This window comes from Lagopus leucura, unplaced genomic scaffold, assembly GCF_019238085.1.
Source record: "Lagopus leucura isolate 7727_CA_CO unplaced genomic scaffold, USGS_WTPT01 34907-1_obj-0_obj, whole genome shotgun sequence".
Classification (NCBI taxonomy): domain Eukaryota; kingdom Metazoa; phylum Chordata; class Aves; order Galliformes; family Phasianidae; genus Lagopus; species Lagopus leucura.
This window is the reverse complement of record NW_024967992.1, coordinates 1,372-21,107: the sequence shown is the minus strand read 5'-3', so window position 1 is coordinate 21,107 and position 19,736 is coordinate 1,372. Positions and strand designations below refer to the sequence as shown.

Here is a 19,736-nt window from a genome sequence, read left to right as displayed (position 1 = left end):
GAGACAGTCAAGACCTACCTGGATTCGTACCTGTGCAGCCTGGTCTAGGGAGCCTGCTTCGGCAGGGATGTTGGACTTGATCTCCGAAGGTCCCTTCCAACTGCTACAGCTCTGTGATTCTCTGTAAGCTGACACTGCACTGTGCCATCCCCATGCCCTCCTTTCCGCCCACACCATGCCGGTCACACACCGATGTTTGGTTGTTGCTGAGAGATAGGTGCATGCCCAAGGCTGAGCCGGGCCACTTGGTGGCAAGAGCTGCCTGCCATGATGGTGCAGGGCAGGGATGACTCCAGTCCTCATTTTCCTCTGGTTATCTTAATTTGTCTTTATGAGTGAAACTACATTGGTTGATCATTAACTTTGTGGGGCTCCAGTCCCACCCTGGGAAAACTGCCAGTGACGCTCCTAGAATCTCCAGACAGCTCCACATCTTCACCTTGATTGCGGATTCTTTAACTCCCCATCTGATGTTTCTCTGACTGGACCCTCCTCTGATCCCCATCCACAAGGGCTCACCCAGCCTGTTGCCCAACCCACAGAGGACCTCCATACATCCAGGCAGCTCCTTCACCCAGAGGGTTTCTTCTGAATATTCACCGCCTGCCTCTCCTGGAGAGCCTGTATCCATGCATCTTAGCACCCCAATCATACCTAGTCGCATGGGCCATCCCACCATGCTTCAGCAGTAATTGCCTCAGTGTCACAGAGCTGTGATGGCCCAAATGGAGTCTGGTCCTCCTCTCCCTGTCCCAGGTAGAGGTCACAGGCATTCCTTTGATCTGCAGCATCTCAGGTGTGTCATCAGAGCCGAGCTCAATTTTGTCCCAGGGAAATCTCAAACCAAGCCCTAAAACCCTATATGAGAAATGGCTTAATTTCAGAGCATAAATGTGCTGGACTGGATGGCAGATAACAATGTGAGGAGGAAAGGAGAGATTCACAGGGAGAGCAAATCCTAGCACTGTCCAGGCCAGAATGAAAATGGATTGTGTTGTGTAAACCTGATAGGAATCAGCTTTACAATTAGTGGTCTGTTTCCAATCACTGAGAACCAGTGGAGGTGAGGCTGATCTCCAGAAGAGGGAAGAGGCTGCTGGGAAGATCCTTGGTTGTGAACATTCTGTGACACAGGAACGTTGGAGACTATTGCTCTGTTGACAACTGTATAATCAGGGAGGTGAGGTGGAGGGAAGAGCCAGCAGCATTTGAGAACTTTAGCACATGAGAGGCATGCTTTGCACCCAGCAGCGGCCCTTTCCTATGAATGTCAGAGTGATCAAAATCCCTGAGGATTGGCTAGATGAGAAGAGGATGAGTAAAGGATGGAATAAGAAGCAGCAGCAGTGTTGCAGAGCACAAGGACACAAGTAGAAACCCTCGTGCCATGTCTCCACTCATGCCTGTACCAGCTATGAATGGGCAGAGCTGTGACTGACTACACTGCATCTCTTACTTAAGTACTAAGATAGACATGATCCCTGTTTGGGCCTGTCTGGGTGTCCTGTCATGGACATGGGCATGAAAAGGTGATTCTTATGCCCAACATCTTTTCCTATAGTAGAAATAATACTTCTAGAGAAAAATGTTTGTTCAGCCAAGGGAGGAAACACCAGGGATTGCTTCAGCCTGTCTCACAGCAGTTCCCCTGGAGCACCAGGGGCATCTCCAGGGAGCCTGGTGGGGGTCAGAGAAAGGGAGGCCTTGGGCTGGGCCTCTGCTGCTGAGATGGGTTGGGCTCCTGGGATGCAAGGAGCTCGTGCAACTGGGCAGCACTGCAGGGAGACAGATCTGCCCAGGAACAGCTCCTCTGCACAACACATGCATCTGGCATGCGGAGAGGGGAGAAGGGAGAGGTGCTAAAGGCCGTATGGATTGTGAGCACGCTGAGAGCTCACAGCCCGTAACGTGGTAAGTCTCTGGCTGCTGAGCAATGCTGCTGCAGTTCCTGGGAGGGTCCCCTAAACCTGGCATAGCCCAAAGCCTATGAAATCTTTCAGGAGGACTCCAGGTCCAAAGGCGCTTAGAAAAGTGTTCCAGGGCTGTGAAACCAAGGTGCAGCTGGGGCGCCCAGGCTGTCCAGCAGAGCAGAGTCCTTGCACCCCAGGGCTGTGTGCCGGGGCAGGGACTGTGCCGCCTGCCAGGCTCAGTGCTCAGCCTGCCCGGGGAGCTGCCCAGGGCGCTGCGGGGAGATGGGGGGGGGGAAGGAGCCCCCGGCAGGGCAGGGGCTGACAGAGCTGCTGCCTGGGGCAGAGGGCTGAAAGCTACACAGCACCCCAGGGCACTGCCAGGGGACTTTGACTGAAGGGGGACAAGGCAGTGGTTAGCTATCTCAAGGCGAGCTTCCCTCAGTTTCCGTTTTCAGTTTTGTCTTCTTTGGCTCAGTGGGAATACGAACAGAGCCTGTGCTGTTAGAGAAGAGGCAGAGATCCCTAAATCAGCACACTGAGGGTTACTAGGACCCACCACAAGATCCTTTGTTGTTCCTCAACCTGTAGAAAACACTAGCATTGCTTGTGCAGTGTCACTAGCGTTTGTCTGACCTTTGCTGGAGCAACCCTCTGTTCTGCCCTCCTTCCCCAGAATAGAACTCTATTGATAATTTCATGGGAAGTCACAAGTTGCCTTTGAAATCTCTGAAGTGGGGGATGAAAATTCAGATGTAGCTCAAACACCAATGCTGTGGGTTCTGTTTTGCAGATACATCTGTGGAGGAAAAGTATCCATGCTCCTCCTAATTTCTGGGTTCTAGGAAATGTGTGTGGTGATGTATGTGGCTTCAGAGTGGGCATTGCATTCAGGATAGCTCATTCTCAGCACATTTGACTTTGCCTTTGCCTGTGGTTCCTCCTGGGCTGCGGTGAGATCTCCACAAGGACACAGCTCTGCAATAACAGCTCTGTGTTATCAAGCAGCTCCGTGGAGAGAACACCTCAGTGCTAAAGCCATGTCAATGTTGCAGGATGCCTGTATGCAGGTAGCCACAAAGACCCCACTGTGTGCTTGGCCAGAAAGGAGAAAGGGTAGGATGAGATAGGTAGGGGCTTTGGAGGTCATGCACTTTGAGCCTGAATTCCTCTGGTCTCAGCAGCATCATGAGTGTTTAGGGGAACTCTTCAGTGCAGCCATCAGGACCCTGCTCGACAGTTTTATAAAATTGGAGCAATACTTCTGGAAATACTCCTTCTGTAAATACTCCTTGATACTGCAGGTTTATTTAATTTGAGATCAGCTCATAAGCTCATTTTTCTGTTGTTACAGGGCCAGACTGATTCCTCCAGCATCCACAGCAGAGTCTCCTATTCCCGGTGACATTCTCAGTCACCACTACACAGAACTCAAACAAAAGGATCTTGCAAAGGTCTTCCTGAAATATGAGTGGCAGAGTAGGAGGTTGTTACAAGACATGGAGTTGACTTTGCACGGAGAGGTGACGCTAACATCTTATTGTCTCTCCCTCCTTTAATAGGTCCACATACTTAGAGACAGCAGATGTCCAACAGCAGCTCCATCAGTGAGTTCCTCCTCCTGGCGTTTGCAGACAGGTGGGAACTGCGGCTCCTGCACTTCTGCCTCTTCCTGGGCATCTGCCTGGCCGCCCTCCTGGGCAATGGCCTCATCATCACAGCCATAGCCTGCGACCCCCGCCTGCACACCCCCATGTACTTCTTCCTCCTCAACCTCGCCCTCCTTGATCTAGGCAGCATCTCCACCACTGTCCCCAAATCCATGGCCAATTCCCTCTTGGACAGCAGGTCTATTTCCTACTCAGGATGTGTTGCGCAGGTCTTTTTCTTTGTCTTCTTGGCTGGTACAGAGTTTTCTCTTCTCACTGTGATGTCCTATGACCGCTACATTGCCATTTGCAAACCCCTGCACTACAGGACCCTGCTGAGCAGCAGAGCTTGTGCCACCATGGCAGCAGCTGCCTGGGGCTGTGGGTTTCTCAGTGCTGTACTGCACACCGCCAATACATTTTCACTGCCTCTCTGCCAAAGCAATGCCGTGAACCAGTTCTTCTGTGAAATCCCTCAGATCCTCAAGCTCTCCCGCTCACACTCCTTCCTCAGGGAAATATGGGCTACTGTGACTGTTGTCTCTTTAGCATCTGTTTTTTCTGTTTTCATTTTTTTCTCCTACGTGCAGATCTTCAGGGCCGTGCTGAGGATGCCCTCTGAGCAGGGACGGCACAAAGCCTTTTCCACGTGCCTCCCTCACCTGGCTGTGGTCTCCCTGTTTCTCAGCACTGCCTTTTTTGCCTACTTGAAGCCCCCCTCCATCTCCTCCTCGGTCTCAGATCTGGTGGTGGCCATTCTGTACTCGGTGCTGCCTCCAACACTGAACCCCCTCATCTACAGCATGAGGAACACGGAGCTCAAGATTGCTGTTAGAAAAGTTATTTCACAGATGTTTCTGAATATGTGTAAATTTACACTGTCTTATAGCTATCTTTAGTGTTATTTGCATTTATTATGTTCCTTGTAATGTTTCCAATTCATCTCACTTCTACTGAGGAATGAAAGTTCTGTTTACTTTTGAGGCTGTATAGAGGTGTGTCTAAATGTATGTCTGAGCTACCTCTGAGTTAACATCTACTTAATAAAAAAGGAATTCCACACTGCACTGCCTGAAGACTTGGCTCTACTTTTCAAGCTGGTGCCAGAGACAGGGCTGAGCAGCTGTACCCTGAAAGGCCTGTTGCTCCGTGGTTTTGGGAGAGAAAAAGCTCGCTGTAATACTGGGAATTGCGACAGACTGAGATTAGGGTTTATGAGATGAGTGGCATCTGATGACAGTGGAGATGGTGATTGGTCGATGAGGTATATCCCCATGGCTGTCCCACATGTGGCGGGGCAGAGGACATTCCCCAGGAGAGGAATGTGAAGCTGTCTGGAGAGCCTAAGGGTTCTCCATGGACAGTGAATGCCCAGGGTGGACAGTGACTGGAACCCCATAAAATGAGAGGTCAGCCAAGGAGGTGTCACCTACAGGGTGGCCATTTCTCCTGTCTGTACCCTTCAACAGCATCTGAGATGTTGCTGTCCCTAACAGCACTGCCTTATCTCTGCTCCCTTCTCACCCCCCTCTCTATCCCATTGGGCAGAATCCATGCTTCATCCCATACTTCCCCTGCTACAGGCGGTGTCACCGTGAGGCAGAGCCTCACCAGGGCCCAGCCACCTGCATGCAGTTTTCTCAGCTGCCCTCCCAGTGCCCACCTGCTCCTGGCCACCCTGCCATTGCAGTGAGGTGATCCCACCAGCAGCAGCTCAGCTATGCTGGCTGTGCTCTCTCCCTGCTTGAGCTGTCCTCTGTGTCACAGGAGTTGTGCTGCACTTGATGACCTCCCAGTGTGCGCTGCCTGCCCCAGGGCGCTCCTGTTCCTGCAGGAGGAATGGCCTCAGAGCCACCTCCCAGCCATGTCACCTGGGCCTTCCTCTGCCTCTGCCCTCTCCCTGCTCTCAGCACTGCTGGGCGAGTTTTCTGATACTCCAGATGACAGTGCAAGAACAGTTCTGGACAGGGAGGGTTCTCGTATTCTGGACCTCCTGCAAGACAGAAAAAAAACTGCATTACGAGCACTCTGCCTCTTACACAGCGCACTTCATCTCCCTCTTCCATCAGGCGTTTCCACCAGACCTGATGTCAGAAGTCAAATTTCCAGCAGCTATCTAGACGTGTTGTGATTTAACCTAGTTGGGTAATTAAGCACCACGCAGTCGTTTGCTCGCTCCCCCCTCCTCTGACAACCTCCCATTGCTCTGCATATTTCCCCTACCCTTACTCTTTGGTCATTCAGGTATCTCTCACCTACTCAGTTGCTTTTTGGAAATTCAGGTTGTTCAAGCTTTCCTGTCTTTCAGTTGTCTCTCTCATCATCCCTCTTGCCAGCTCTGTAATTGTGTTGCTATTTATCGTTTCCTTCCTCTCTGTGTCAAACATTTCTTGTACGGTTATCCTTTGTGGACAACAAACTTCATTGGAGGCAGCTTGCTTTTGGCACACAGTTTAGGACTACGTTCTCCTGTCGTTGTAAATCTTACACGTTTTGCTTCTAAAGAAAATTAAAAAGGAAAAGAAAATCCTTCTGTGCCTGTGTGCAGGGATTTCTCTGAGGAAAGCAGGTGGGAGTTTGTGCTAAGGAGCTGGAACATTCAGCTGCAGGCTCCAGTGAAGTGTGCTGAAAAGAAGTGTTGGAAGTCCCAGCTGACTTATGAGCAAAGTGGTGGGGAAGAGGAGTGAGGAGGAAGGTTGTCTGTACAGCGACTTTCCCAGACATCTTTAGGAGACAACCTGAAAAAGCAAACAAAATGCAGTAAGCTTCTAACACTTCTTCAATAAACAGAAAAGTAATAAAAAATACTCTTCAATATGAAAAGTCCTTTTTAGGAAAATGTTCTTTGAAAATTTCCTCTTTTACTACCACTTTGAAACCTGCCTAATTAAGAGTACACATCTTGAAGACTTGAGGGAAATGGCTTATTATCTTGATCACTGTAATTAGTCCCACGGCGTACTTGGTGTTGAGTCCAAGTATTGCAGATACTGACTGATGGAACCACATGATAAAAGTAAAGTCAAAAGGAAATGCTGAAGCATCTTGGAGTATTAATTAGCCCTAACGGAGCAATTACCAACAAAGCCTCCCTGTGGACTTGTTAGAGCAAATAACTGGAAGCTGTGATTACAGGTAGGCAAAGACCCTATGTGGATGATTTTGTTATTGGGTAAAGCCCACGGTTTGTTTGATGAAGCTAAAAGGCCAAGCCACGGATCCAGACCCTGGGCAGGGAAGTCCTGTCTCTTTCACCTCGTCCAGAGCTTTTCCATGGTCAGTGAGAAATGGGGTGCGTAATGTTCTGTGAGGGAGAACAATATGACACCTCCTGACCTTCCTACAGGGCTGCAGGGAGGCAAGGAATCGTATAATCGTAGAATGGGGCACCTGTTGCTCACCAGCACATGTGAACTGGTTGGTGACATCTGGATGGGAGGCTGCCTGGCCTGTTGTGACCCTGCAGTGCTGGAATTCACAATCCTGAAGGATATGGGACAAAGTGTAAAATCAGGATGCTAAATTTTAGGAAAGCCAACCTTGAGCTCTTCAGGGAGCTAGTCAACAAGACCCCCTTCAAAAGCATCTTCAGGGACAAGGGAGTGGAGCAGAGCTGTCAGATCTTTAAGACAGCTTTTCTTCAGGCACAAGAGCTCTCACCCAATCCCTGGGTGAAAGAAGTCATGAAAGAAGGGCAAGAGACCAGCATGGCTGAATCAGGATGTGCTGGTCAAACTGGACAACAGGAAGAAAATGCTAGGCAGTGGGAGCAGGGACAGGTACTCTGGGGGGAACATAGGTATGACAGAATCACAGAATCACAGAATTGTAGGGGTTGGAAGGGACCTCCAGAGATCATGGAGTCCAACCCCCTGCCAAAGCAGGTTCCCTACAGCAGGTCGCACAGGTCGGCATCCAGGCAGGTCTTGAACATCTCCAGAGAAGGAGACTCCACCACCTCCCTGGGCAGCCTGTTCCAGTGCTCCGTCACCTCACTGTAAAGAAGTTCTTGCACACATTGGGGCGGAACTTCCTATGCTGCAGCTTGTGTCCATTTCCCCTTTCCTGTCTCCACTCACCACTGAAAAGAGCCTGGCCTCACCACTATGGCCCCCACACCTAAGATACTTACAGACCTGGATCAGGTCCCCTCTCAGTCTTCTTTTCTCAAGGTTCTCAAGGCTAAACAGACCCAGTTCACTCAGCCTTTCCTCATAGCAGAGATGCTCCAGGCCCCTCACTGTCTTTGTGGCCCTCCGCTGGACTCTTTCCAAGAGATCCCTGTCTTTTTTGTACTGGGGAGCCCAGAACTGGGCTCAGTACTCCAGATGAGGCCTTACCAGGGCAGAGCAGAGGGGGAGGATCACCTCCCTCGACCTGCTGGCCATGCTCTTTGCAATGCACCCCAGGATGCCATTGGCCCACGCTGCTGGCTCATGGCCGACCTGTCGTCCACCAGGACACCCAGGTCCCTCTCAGCAGAGCTCCCCTCCAGCAGCTCATCCCCCAACCTGTACTGGTGTATGCAATTATTCCTCCCCAGATGCAAGACTCTACACTTGCTGTTGTTAAACCTCATCCGGTTTCTTCCTGCCCAGCTCTCCAGCCTGTCCAGGTCTTGCTGAATGGCAGCACGGCCTTCAGGCTGCCAGCCAATCCTCCCAACTTCGTATCATCAGCAAACTTGCTGAGGGTGGCCACCATCCCCTCATCAAGGTCATTGATGAAGATGTTGAACAAGACCGGACCCAGCACCGACCCCTAAGGAACACTGCTAGTTACAGGCCTCCAACCGGGCTCTGCACCACCAACAACGACCCTCTGTGCTCTGCCAGTCAGCCTGTTCTCAACCCACCTCACTGTCCACTCATCTATCCCACACTTCCTCAGCTTTTTTATAAGGATGTCATGGGAGACAGTATCAAATGCCTTGCTGAAATCAAGGTAGGCTACATCCACTGCTCTCCCCCCATCCACCCAGCCAGAGACAACATCATAGGAGGCCACCAGGTTGGTCGAGCACGACCTCCCCCTGGTGAACCCGTGCTGACTACTCCTGATAACCTCCTTTTCTCCCACTTGTCTGGAGATGGCATCCAGCACAAGCTGTTCCATCACCTGTCCAGGGACAGAGGTGAGGCTGACAGGCCTATAATTACCCGGGTCTTCTTTCTTGCCCTTTTTAAAGACCGGAGTGACATTGGCTATCCTCCAGTCTTCAGGGAGCTCCCCCATTATCCAAGACCTCTCAAAGATGATGGAGAGAGGTTCGGCAATGACCTCTGCCAGCTCCCTCAGCACCCGTGGATGCATCTCATCAGGTCCCATGGATTTGTGGACCTTAATACTGCCTAGACGCACCTCTTCTTTCCTGACTAAAGGAAAGTCTCCCATTCCCCAGCCCCTCTCACTATCCTCCAAGGTGTGGGAAACCTGAGGGAGAGCCTTTTCACTGAAGACAGAAGTAAAGAAGGCACTCAGTATCTCTGCCTTCTCAGCATCCCCTGTTACCAGAACACCCCCCTCACTTAGTAAGGGGCCACATTCTCTCTAGTTTTCCTTTTGCTATTAACACACTTAAAAAAGCCTTTTTTATTATCCATTATGACTTTAGCCAGATTTAATTCCAGGCGGGCTTTAGCCTTCCTCGTTGCATCCCTGCAGGCCCTGACTACATACCTATATTCATCCCAAGTGCTCAGACCCTTTTTCCACATTTCATGGACCTTCTTCTTTCCTTTGAGTTTGCGCACGAGCTCCTTGCTCATCCACACAGGTCTCCTGCCATCTTTTCCTGATTTCTTGCCCACAGGGATGCACTGATCCTGAGCTTGGAAGAAGGGCTGCTTAAATGCTGACCAGCTCTCAGAGGCCCCCTTACCTTCTAACACCCTAGACCACGGGATCGCTCCAAGTAGGTCCTGGAAGAGATCAAAAGTGTCTCTCCTAAAGTGCAGGGTAGCAATCCTACTTTTTGCTTTGCTTCTTCCACTCAGAATCTTGATCTCCACCATCTCATGATCACTACAACCCAAGCTGCCCCCAGCCTTTACTTCCTTAACAAGTCCTTCCTTGTTGGTGAGAATAAGGTCCAGTAACACCCCTCCCCGAGTCGGTTCCTCCACCACCAGGTATGCTGCTGGCTGTGTAGGGTATGGGGTCAGGAAGGGCAAGGCCCAGCTGGAACTGGACTTGGCAAGAATGAAAGAAGAACAAGAAAGGCTTCTACGGGTATATAAACCAGAAAAGGAAAGTCCAAAATGGTGCACCTTTGCTAATGAGTACAGAACTGCAATGTGGAGATGGCACTGGGTCCTACTGATGTCTCCCAGCGCCCCTCCCAACCCCATGCGCAGCTCTCAGGCCTCTGGAGCTCAGGATCCCTGTGCCAGTGGAAACGTAGCTGTGGTGGGCATGAGTGGACCAGGAGGGAGTAGGGACTGGTAGAGTGCTGGGGTTCTGACGAGGGGCAGCTGGGAAATCTGACGTACAGAATTTTTCCGATTCCATAGTGAAGCTGAGTGTACTTCCTCAGCAGAACGGAGGGGGTGAGGTTTTTGAAGACATACACCTAAAACCAGCAGCAGTACACACACTTGGACAGCAAAATGGAGATGTAAGTGGCCAGAACAGCTCTGAGCTAGTCTCAAGCCAAACGCTTCAACAGCCTAACTTGAGTTCCTAGTGAACACATCCAGCTGGCATGACAACAACGTGTGGATGCCCTTTTTATGGTGCAGAAGGTGAATGCTTGCAATCCTCCGGGTTACAGCAGGGTACAGCACTGATGGGCATGTGCCATGCTCTTCCAGCCAGTCACCAGTGCTCTCCCTCTCTCTTCTCCAGTGAACCTCAAGGTGAGGGTCTCTGTGCTGAAGGCAGGATCTCTGCCCCAAACTGACTGGTTTGCTTGATCCACAATGGGCTTCTACCTGCTGGAGATTGAAGTTCCACCTCCAGAACAGGTGTGAGGAAATTGACATGTGATGTCCATGGATGTGATCTAGAACCGGGATGAGATTTAGCAGGTGTTTCTGGTGCTGGGGACCAGCCATGTCCCTTCCCGAGTCACCTCTGCTGCCATTGCAAGGCATGCTCCACTCCCTTCCTAATAAGAAATCTTGGAGACTTTGACCCCAGAGCTTTCAAATCCTTGGGGATATTCTGCTGTGTGAGAAGAATGAAGGGAAGTGGGAGGTCCTCACGGTTGTATGGAGCTTCCAGTGTTCCAGCTTGTGGCCATTGCCCCTTGCTCTGTCACTGGGCACTGCTGAAAAGAGCCTGATTCTATCCACTGCTGCCCTTTAGATATTTACAAGCATTAGTAAGATCCCCTCTCAGTCTTCTTTTCCCCAAGCTGAACAGTATGAGGTCTCTTAGCTTTTCCTCATAAGGGAGCTGCTCCCTTCATCGATCATCTTTGTGGCTCTCTGCCAGACTCTTGCCAGCAGATCCCTGGTCTCAGCATTGTGCAGTAGAGAGGGAGGATCACCTTCCTCAACCTGATGGCCACACTCATTTAATGCACGCCAGGATACCATTGGCCTTCTTGGCCGCAAGGACACACTGCTGGCTCATGGCCCCCCTGTTGACCACCAGGTCATCCAGGTCCTTCTCCTCCAGCAGGTCAGCCCTAACCTGTACTGACAACAATCACTGTGCTGTCTTTGCAGCATTTTTCAATAACTCCCACAATAATCCTCCATAATTTTGCAGTTAGTGCTCTCTTCTGTTCCACAGAGAGCAAGATTCAGGGAAGTAGAATTAATAATTCAGGGGGTTTTGTAGCTGAATTTCATAGAGGGAACTTCAAATCGTAGCTGTCCTGACTTGGCTTGGTAAAAACAGTAAAAAACTGCCACCAGCAGTGTTCTCCTACAGGAAATGGAGCGGTGAACTGGGAAAGTCAGGAAAATGAAAGGGAACAGGAGGGATTGAATCAGTTCTGCAATCAAGGTCGGGTACCCAAATGTGGACAGGGTTTGTATTTCTGTGCTCTCAGTTGCAGGCAGTATTTTCTGCTGGGCTCACACAGCCATCTCCCAGTGAACACAGGACGGGACACAGCTGCTTTACATTGAGTGCTCCCTACTGGCTGCACTGCATTAAGCCATGGTTTCACCTGTCCAAGCAGGGAGTATGCTCTTCAGGGTATTTTTAAGATGAGTTTCTTATGAAACTCTTCCTCTGCTCAAGGGATGTGTAAGGTGTATCAGCACACAAAGCCACAGGTGGCTGATCAGGCTGGGGCTCCAGCTGAAGCTCTTCCAACATCTGGGGTCCTGCAGGCTCTGTCTCCTGTGAGGATGTATAGGTTGGCAATGAGGCAGGAACTGCTTTGGAAGATTCTTGCAGACTCTTCTATGGTCTGTCACCTCCATGGATGTGCTTATGGGAGCTGGGCTTAGAAGTGCTTGTAAAGGCCTTCCCACACCCGTTGCACTTAAAGGGTCAGACTCCACTGTGATGGTGGTGGGTGAGGCTGGAACTGCTCGTGAAGCACCTATGTGGTGTCTCTCATGTGTGGATGTGCTGGTGGACAATTAGGTAGGAACTGCTTCTGAAGCCTTTTGTACACTCATTTCCCTTGGGTCCCACAGACATTGCTTTTAAAAAGTGGCTCACTATGGCCTAATAAGCAATGGAAACCTTCCAAACTGGGGAAAAGTGGATGGCAGCGAGTCAAATGTTTCAGTGATTAAGCTGATGGTGAAAAAAGGGGAAGAAGTTAGGTGGGCAGTTCCACCATCCTAAATACTAGTGAGCATGGCCAAAGGGACGTTAGTGCCTACCTGTGAGACCCTGAAAAAAATGAATGTGTATGGCAATGGACTGTATACGTATGTGATATAGGTTGCTTTGTTTAGCCATAGGAATTGGTACATTAGTTTAAGAACCAATACATTAGTTTAGCAAAAGGAATCCATAGTGATAGTTCTGAAACTTTCCACTTCAGCTTTAGTGAGTGAACTTGTTTTTCCTAACAGTTTTGCACTGGGAATGATCCCACTTCACAGGAGCGCCGGAGTCAGAACGGACTATTATCTTTACAGCCACCAGGTGCAAGGCCTTTTTCTTTCAATATCATATATACTGATTTGGAAATTGCTCATCATGGCCTAACGAGCAATGGAAGTTGTCCAAATTAGGGAGAAACAGCTAGAGGTCAGCCAAAAGTCTGTGATGAAGCTGATGATGGGAAAATGCAGATAAACCAAATGGTTGTACAACCACCTTAGATGCAACTGCATGCCCAGAAAGACATTAGCATATATTAATGAGTGTTTGAAAAAGAATGAGATCGAATATGTTTGCCAGTATGTATATGCATATGTATGTCTTCACTGTTTAAAAGTAGAACCTGAACTCTGAGTGCACGTGCTTGTTTTGGTAAGTTGCCAGGTACCATGAAGAATAAAGGAATGTTGCTTTCTAATACCACACTGGAGTTAGAGTTTTCTTCCTGGGTTTCAGATGACAAACGTAAGCTGCCCATGCTCAGCCCCACTGCACCTCACACAGCAAGCAAGGAAGTGCTGGGCAGGGCCTCCATCTAAGACACCAAACAAGGAAAGATCCTGCAGAGCAGCTGGCTTCAGCTGAGCACCCAGATCACACACAGGTCCGTGGGGCAGGCTGTGGGCAAGGTAAGCTGCACATCAGGAGGAGTTGTGAGCAAGGCTGGGCTGCAGCCCTGGGCTCCTCCAACGCAGTCGAGCAGGGGTTAAGTACCTTGGCCTGGGCTTAAACAGAGCCCTGAGCAAGGAGATGGACAGCCTGGGAGTCTGGTCTCGTGCAGGGTGCTCTGGATGTGAAAAAGCCCGCAGCAGAGCTCACAGCTCCCTGCACACCAGTGCTGGGAGGGGCTCCCTATGAAGCACTTAGAACCTGGCTTGAAGCTTGAAGCAGCACTACGGTAGCAAGACGTGCACCAAGGTCATCCTGCAGGCAGGTTCAGGCTGAGGACACTTGGCATCCTCTGCCCTGCATGATTCAAAGGAACCTGGCTGCATGCAACAGAGGTGGCAGCACCCTGCTCTGCACCCAAGGTAAGTGCCCTTCATTGCTTGGCAGAGAAGCAGCAGGGATGTTTCTTTTCCGTCTGAATCTCCAGTTGAAGCAATACTGGAAAACACAAAGTCTAGCACTGGCCTTGGAAAGTCATGAAAAAAGGGAAAAGGAAAGCAGGATCTGCCTCACCTTGCTGTTAGAGTGGAGACAGATGTCAGGACTTCAAAGGGAGCAACTCAGAAAGTAACTGGACTGCAGAAGAGGAGTCTGGAAGGCTCCAGGTGAGCAGTTTGGGTTCCTGAGCCCTGGATGAGCCCATTTTCGCCAGAATTTACATGGAAACATGGGCCACAAACACAGGGCATGAGTCTCAGATGTACCTGATTCCTCAAAGTCCCTGCTCCCAGTAGCAATTGCCTCTCTGTATTCTCTTTTTAACTGAGGGGACAGATTTATTCTCATTACACTGAACAGATTTGAATTATTCTAATGACTTCCTTTTTTTTCCTCTTTTTTTTTCTTTTTTTCCTTTCCCCATAGCTCTATGTGCTTTTACCCATTCCCTGACGCTTTGTATGACTGTTCCTGTGCTCCTCTGCCTCCTGCCAGCTGGACAGAGAGTCAGAAGAGGAGAGTCAAGGGACAGTTCAGAACCAATGCTGCTTTACCCCAAGCAGGATCCTGGTTCTGGCTCCATCTGCTGCCCAGCACAGCAGGTTGACTGAGCCTGATAAGGTGCAGTGAGGGGAGCAGCTGTATCAGGGTATGTTGCAGTCCAGCTTGTGCACCAAGGGACACAGGAAGGGGTTGGAGCTGGGAGAATGAAGTGAGCAGAGGAAATCAACATGTTCTACTGACCTGCTGGCTCTTTAATACAGCATAGCTGGAACTATGCTTCTCCCTCTTCTTCTATCCAGCAAGTTACAAAAATTCCTGCCTTCCTTGACTCTTATCTAATGCCTCCAAATTGATAATTTTCATTTCCATCTCCAGCCCTCAAATTCCTTTAGGGCAGGCATGTCCAGCTCACAGCCCAGCCCAGCCCATACTGCAGCCTGCCCCCTGCTATTCCCTGTCCAGTGGCATGCACTCATCATTCAGCAACAACCAAACATGGTGTGTGATTCACACTGTCTGAGTTGAAATCAGGACATGGAAAGGGTGCAGCAGAGAATTCACTGCTCCACACATTAATGAAAGTTATATACGTTGGATGAAACCAGTCACTGTGCAGCTTTTTATTGCCTTAAAAATCAGTCTACCCTGAATTGACTCCAAGAATATTCTGTCACCCTGAGGTCACCTCAAATGTCTCCCAGATGAGAAGCATTCACTGATATTGTTAAAAATTTCTCATGGTCTGCATCAGGAGTCACTGCTGCTGGCCCAGACTGATGGCTGGGGACACAGGCACTTGCTTTAGGATTAGTTTTGAGCCGCCCTGTTGAAATACAAACCATCTGCTGGATTGGACTTTGCTTTCTTTCACCACACAAGCCCTTGGGGCTCTGTCCCTCCTACGTCCCCGTGATGCCCTTTTCCTTCCAGCCAAATTCTCATGGCTGGATCCTTTGGTGACCTCTGGTAGCTGCTAAGTGCAGGATTAAGGTTCCTAGAGGGAAACCTCATCAGAGGGGGGAAAGTTGTATGACACGGCTTAATCACAGTCTAACCCCAAATGCAATTCCTTTTGCGAGTGCTCAGGTGCTTCAGAAATTGGGAGAACTCCTCCAGTGCATGAGCTGAGGGTCTTGGTGTGTACCTGAGTGCCACAGTGGGGTTTTTTGAGACCTCCTGCTCACATCCCTCATCTCTCCAAGAGATTTGCTTCCCTCCCTGCTCCACATTGGCAAACGATGACAGGGACAGGAAGTGAAACATGCAGAAACCCTGCTGCAGAGCAGCTCTATCACAGACCCCAAGCAGAACAAGTGCTACAAGCAGCACTTTGAGACAGCGCTGGATGCCCAGAACTGCTTCAAAAACCAGAGGTTCACACCTGCCTGTGCCAGTTCTCCAGGTCTGGCATAAGCCAACGATCACAGCACCAACACCTCCTGACCTTTAACCAAGGTTTGATGGCTTCTTCATGGATCTGAAACCCCCCTGAGTCCCCTAAAGCTGTTGCAATTGCCTTGAGACATGTCCCCTCCCAGCCCTGCTACAGGCCAACGCTCAATAGCAGCAACAAGAACAGGGATGGAAGGAGCCATCTCTGTCAGCTCTAAAGATCATCTTTAAAGTCTTTGTCCCAAAGCCATTAATTTGGGCCAAACCCAACAAACAACGCTGCTGGGACCAACAAGACTTATACTAACCTCAGGCTTCAGGATGCCAGGGCACAGGCCTCAGGCCTCTGCTGGCACCATTCACCAGCTGCAGCTGCACCAGGCTGCAATGTGAGGCTCTCTGGGGATATTTGCAATCTGGGGCCCAACTGAGCTATTCAGGGTACCAGTGAAGGACATTTGATACCTCTTGGGGCAATTTATTCTTTGATGGTGTAATCTGAGACAGGGCAAAGGAGATTTGACACACAAATAGGCAATCTAGGGATGCAGAGTGTATAATGTGGTACACTAGGAGTCGGTTTACCCACAAGGCAGTTTTGGCCCCTGTGGGCTATTCAAAGCACCAGGACTGCAGCACAGGACCCACAGTGAGACATGTGGAGCTCAGGACATCTCTGGGAGCTGAAGCTGGGGTCCAGTGAGGTGACAAGAGCTTGGTTGAGGGCCCATGAGGCTCCTCTTGGGCACCTGGGATGACATTTGGAGATCCTAGGGCTGCAATTCAGGGCCCATGTGGGGGGCACTCTGGGGGTACAAGGGATGCCACCTGGGGACACTGCAGGGGACCTGAGACTTTGTAGCTGAAAGTGATGGGTGCAACATTTCTGCAGGGACCCAGCCACATGACAGTCATGCACATCCCAAAGCCTCCCCGCTGCCCAGTGCCCCACAGAACTGCCTCCCATCCAATGCTATCCCACAGAGCCACCAACATGACCCACTGCCAAAAGTCAACCATTTTTTGTATGTAAATGCCATTCTGGCAGGTACAGAGAAGAAATTTGGCTGTTTGGGGGTGACAGCCAGACCAGGGACACAGCCATCACTCAGTCCAGCGGTGGCCACAGTGCGGGGCTGTGCAGACATAGTAGAGCCTCATGGCATCCTGAAGAGTAGGGGGAGGCGGTGGTCAGAGGAGAGGGATAGGAAGGGGTGGCAACAGCAGCTGGGAGGCTGGGGGACTTGGGGGTGGTGCCTCACCTCAGCTCTTGCACTGTGCGACTGGAAGAAAACAGCTTCCTTGTGCCCACACCTGGGGGAGAGAAAGGAAAGCAGTGACACAGCAGGGATGTGGAGCCCCTATGTGGGGCAGGAACCACAGGAGGGGATGTTAAATAACCCCATAGGGAAGTAAAGGAGCTGTGAGGAGAGTACTGGTGATGTACAGGATATAGCAGAGCCCTGCAGCAGGAACATGGCATGGATACCATGCCCCCGACACTGGTAAAGTTGGAGCCCAGAGGGAAAGCAGAAGGGCTAAGGACATCTCTTGGCCCCAAGGGAGCCCCTCACATCCCTGCAGGGGCTCCTGGTCCCCACAGGGATCCCCCAAGTCCTCCTCACTTCTGGCAGGGGTGGTCCTCAGTGCGCGGCAGCGTAGGGTCCTGGGAGACATCAGCGATGATCTGCGTGAGCTCACTGTGAGGAGACACCCAGATTGTTAATCAACCTCCTAACGAGCCTCAAGACAGTTAATGACCCTGTCATCTTCCTTATTATGTTCTTATTAATTGCTCTTGAGTTGTTCCACTTCACTGCCTTCTCTTTACCAATTACTCTCTATTTATTCCTCAATCAACCTTATTAACAATTCCAACAGTTCCTTTATGATTCTTATTAACTGCCTATGAATATATATCCCCTATTAATTTTCTCCATTAATTGCCCTCTGGTCAGCTTCCCTTATTACCTATCCTTATTAATTACTCCCCATTTACACCTTGATCACTGTTATTAACCCAATCATTCCTTTATCATCCTTACTATGAACTGATCCACTTTGTTCACTGCTCTCCAGTCAGCCTGCCTTATTACCTCTCACTACCGAGCCACATCCCAAGCACTTTCCTCACTTAATTACCTCCTTACTAACAACCCCCACTAGTCTTTTTGAAACTGCAGCCCCCCGTTCACCAGCCTCCACTGATACCCAGAACAGGGACGGCCAATGTGCCGAGGTGGGAGGATCGAGGGGAGGACCTTAGGGGCTGTCTTGTTGGAGGGATGAAGGAGGGGGTGGCAGGGATGGCAGTGGAAGGCTCTGTGGGTTGGAATCCTGAGGAAGGGGTGTCGGGGGTGGGTCCCAAGGGGGTCCGCACTCACTCCACTTCATGCGTGATCTTGTTGACGTAGATGCAGCTGCTGTCGGCCTCCTGCTGGTAGTCGCAGTTGCGGCACTGGGGGCAGAGATGGGAGTGGGGAGGGTCAAGGCTCGGGCCCAGCTCTGAAGGACGCGGCTCGGGGTGTGCCGGGCCCGTGGGGGTACCCGAGCCGCGGGGCCTCACCGCGTAAAGCAGCACACGGCTCTCCTTGTCCTCCTTGGGGTACAGCATGTTGTTGCTAAAAAGACGCGAATCAGCGCGGGGCCGGGGCCGGGCTCGGGCTCGGTCCCGGCCCCGCTCCCGCCGCATCCCGCCTCCCTCACCACTCCTGGCAGAAGCGGATCCCGACGAAACCCGGCTCAGACGGACCCTCCGACTCCATGTCGAGTCTGCACACGCGCACAGCGACCGACCACAGCGGCTCCGCCGGGACAAAAAGTATCGGAGCGCGGCCGGAAGTTTCCGTGCACACACACTGCAACCGACTACGGCGGCTCCGCGGGGTCAAAACGCATCGGGGCGCGGCCGCAAGTCCGCGCGTGTGCCGGAAGCATCTTCCCATCCGCCCGCGCCTACAGCTGGGCTCTTTGGGTATTATAACCGTGGAATCATTAAGGTTGGAAAAGATAACCAAGATCTAGTACAACCACCACCGTGCTTCCTGAGCCATGCTGCTAAGTGTCACATCTACACATCCCTTGAAAACCTCCTGGAATGGTGACCTCACCGCTGCCCTAGGTAGCCTGTTCCAAAGCCTCTCCACTCTTTCTGAGAAATTTTTTTTTCCTAATATCCAACATGAAGCTCCCCTGGCACAACATAAAACCATGACTTCCAACTCTTCGCCATTACCTGAGGAAATAGGCGACTCCCACCTTGGTACAACCTCCTTTCAGGCAGTTGAGCAGAGTGATACGGTCCTCCTGAGCCTCCTCCATATTAAACAAGCCAGTTCCCTCAGCTGCTCCCTGTAAAATTTCTGTTCCAGACCCTTCACATCTTTGTTGCACTTCTCTGGACACGCTCTAGGGTGTCCAGAGAATGCCTTTCTATGCCTTTCTTGTAGCGAGGGGCTCAAAACTGCACGCAGTGCTCAAGGTGTGACAATACCAGTGCTGAGTACATCATCCCCCTGGTCCTGCTGACTACGCTATTTCTGATAGAAGCCAGGATGCCACTGGCCTTCTTGGGCACTTGGCACAGTACTGGCTCATATTCAGTCAGCTGTAAGTTAACATTTCCAGATCTTTTTCCTCCCTGCAGCTTTCCTCTGCCCCAAAGCCTGTAATGATGCATGGGATTGTTGTGACCAAAGTGCAGGACCCAACACTTGGTCTTGGTAAAAGTCATACTGTTAGACTCAATCCACTGATCTAGCCTGTCCAGATCCCTCTGTATGGCCTTTCTATCTTCAGGCAGATGAGTACTTCTTCCCAACTTGGTTTCATCTGCAAACTTACTGACGGAACAGTCAATCCCTCTTTCCAGATTGTCAATAAAGATAATGGGATGCAGACACTGAGGATGTCATCATTCTTGTAATGGGAGAACATGTCCCACCACTGAATGTGTGCTGCTGTGTGTGGTGCTTTCACAGCATGGCTGTGGTGCCATGTGGGCAGCAGTAGGGCTAGGCTCTTGTAGGCATAGGGTGCTGACAGACCCACAAAGCGGTTGCCAGGAGGTGTCAGCAAGGACAGGCTCTTAAAATTAAATTTATTTCAGTTGCCTGTATAACCAAGATGTTATAATTGCAATATAATCAAAAGAGTAAGG

General features: G+C 50.7%; 2 protein-coding genes across 2 annotated transcripts; one reads left to right on the top strand and one right to left on the bottom strand.

The window, feature by feature from the left end:
* The first annotated feature begins 3,452 nt into the window (after window positions 1–3,452).
* On the top strand, window positions 3,453–4,486 carry LOC122193392 (olfactory receptor 14J1-like). The gene is given in 2 exon segments (XM_042894170.1): window positions 3,453–4,396; window positions 4,399–4,486. Coding segments are annotated over 2 exon segments (933 nt in total). The 5' UTR covers window positions 3,453–3,492; the 3' UTR covers window positions 4,428–4,486.
* A 12,097-nt stretch (window positions 4,487–16,583) lies between these two features.
* On the bottom strand, window positions 16,584–18,452 carry POLR2I (RNA polymerase II subunit I). The gene is made up of 6 exons (XM_042894165.1): window positions 18,284–18,452; window positions 18,144–18,198; window positions 17,962–18,035; window positions 17,203–17,277; window positions 16,840–16,891; window positions 16,584–16,744 (listed from the first exon to the last, which is right to left on the bottom strand). Exons 1-6 carry the CDS (start codon window positions 18,340–18,342, stop codon window positions 16,682–16,684), a joined length of 378 nt encoding a protein of 125 aa, XP_042750099.1. The 5' UTR covers window positions 18,343–18,452; the 3' UTR covers window positions 16,584–16,681.
* Window positions 18,453–19,736: the final 1,284 nt, after the last annotated feature.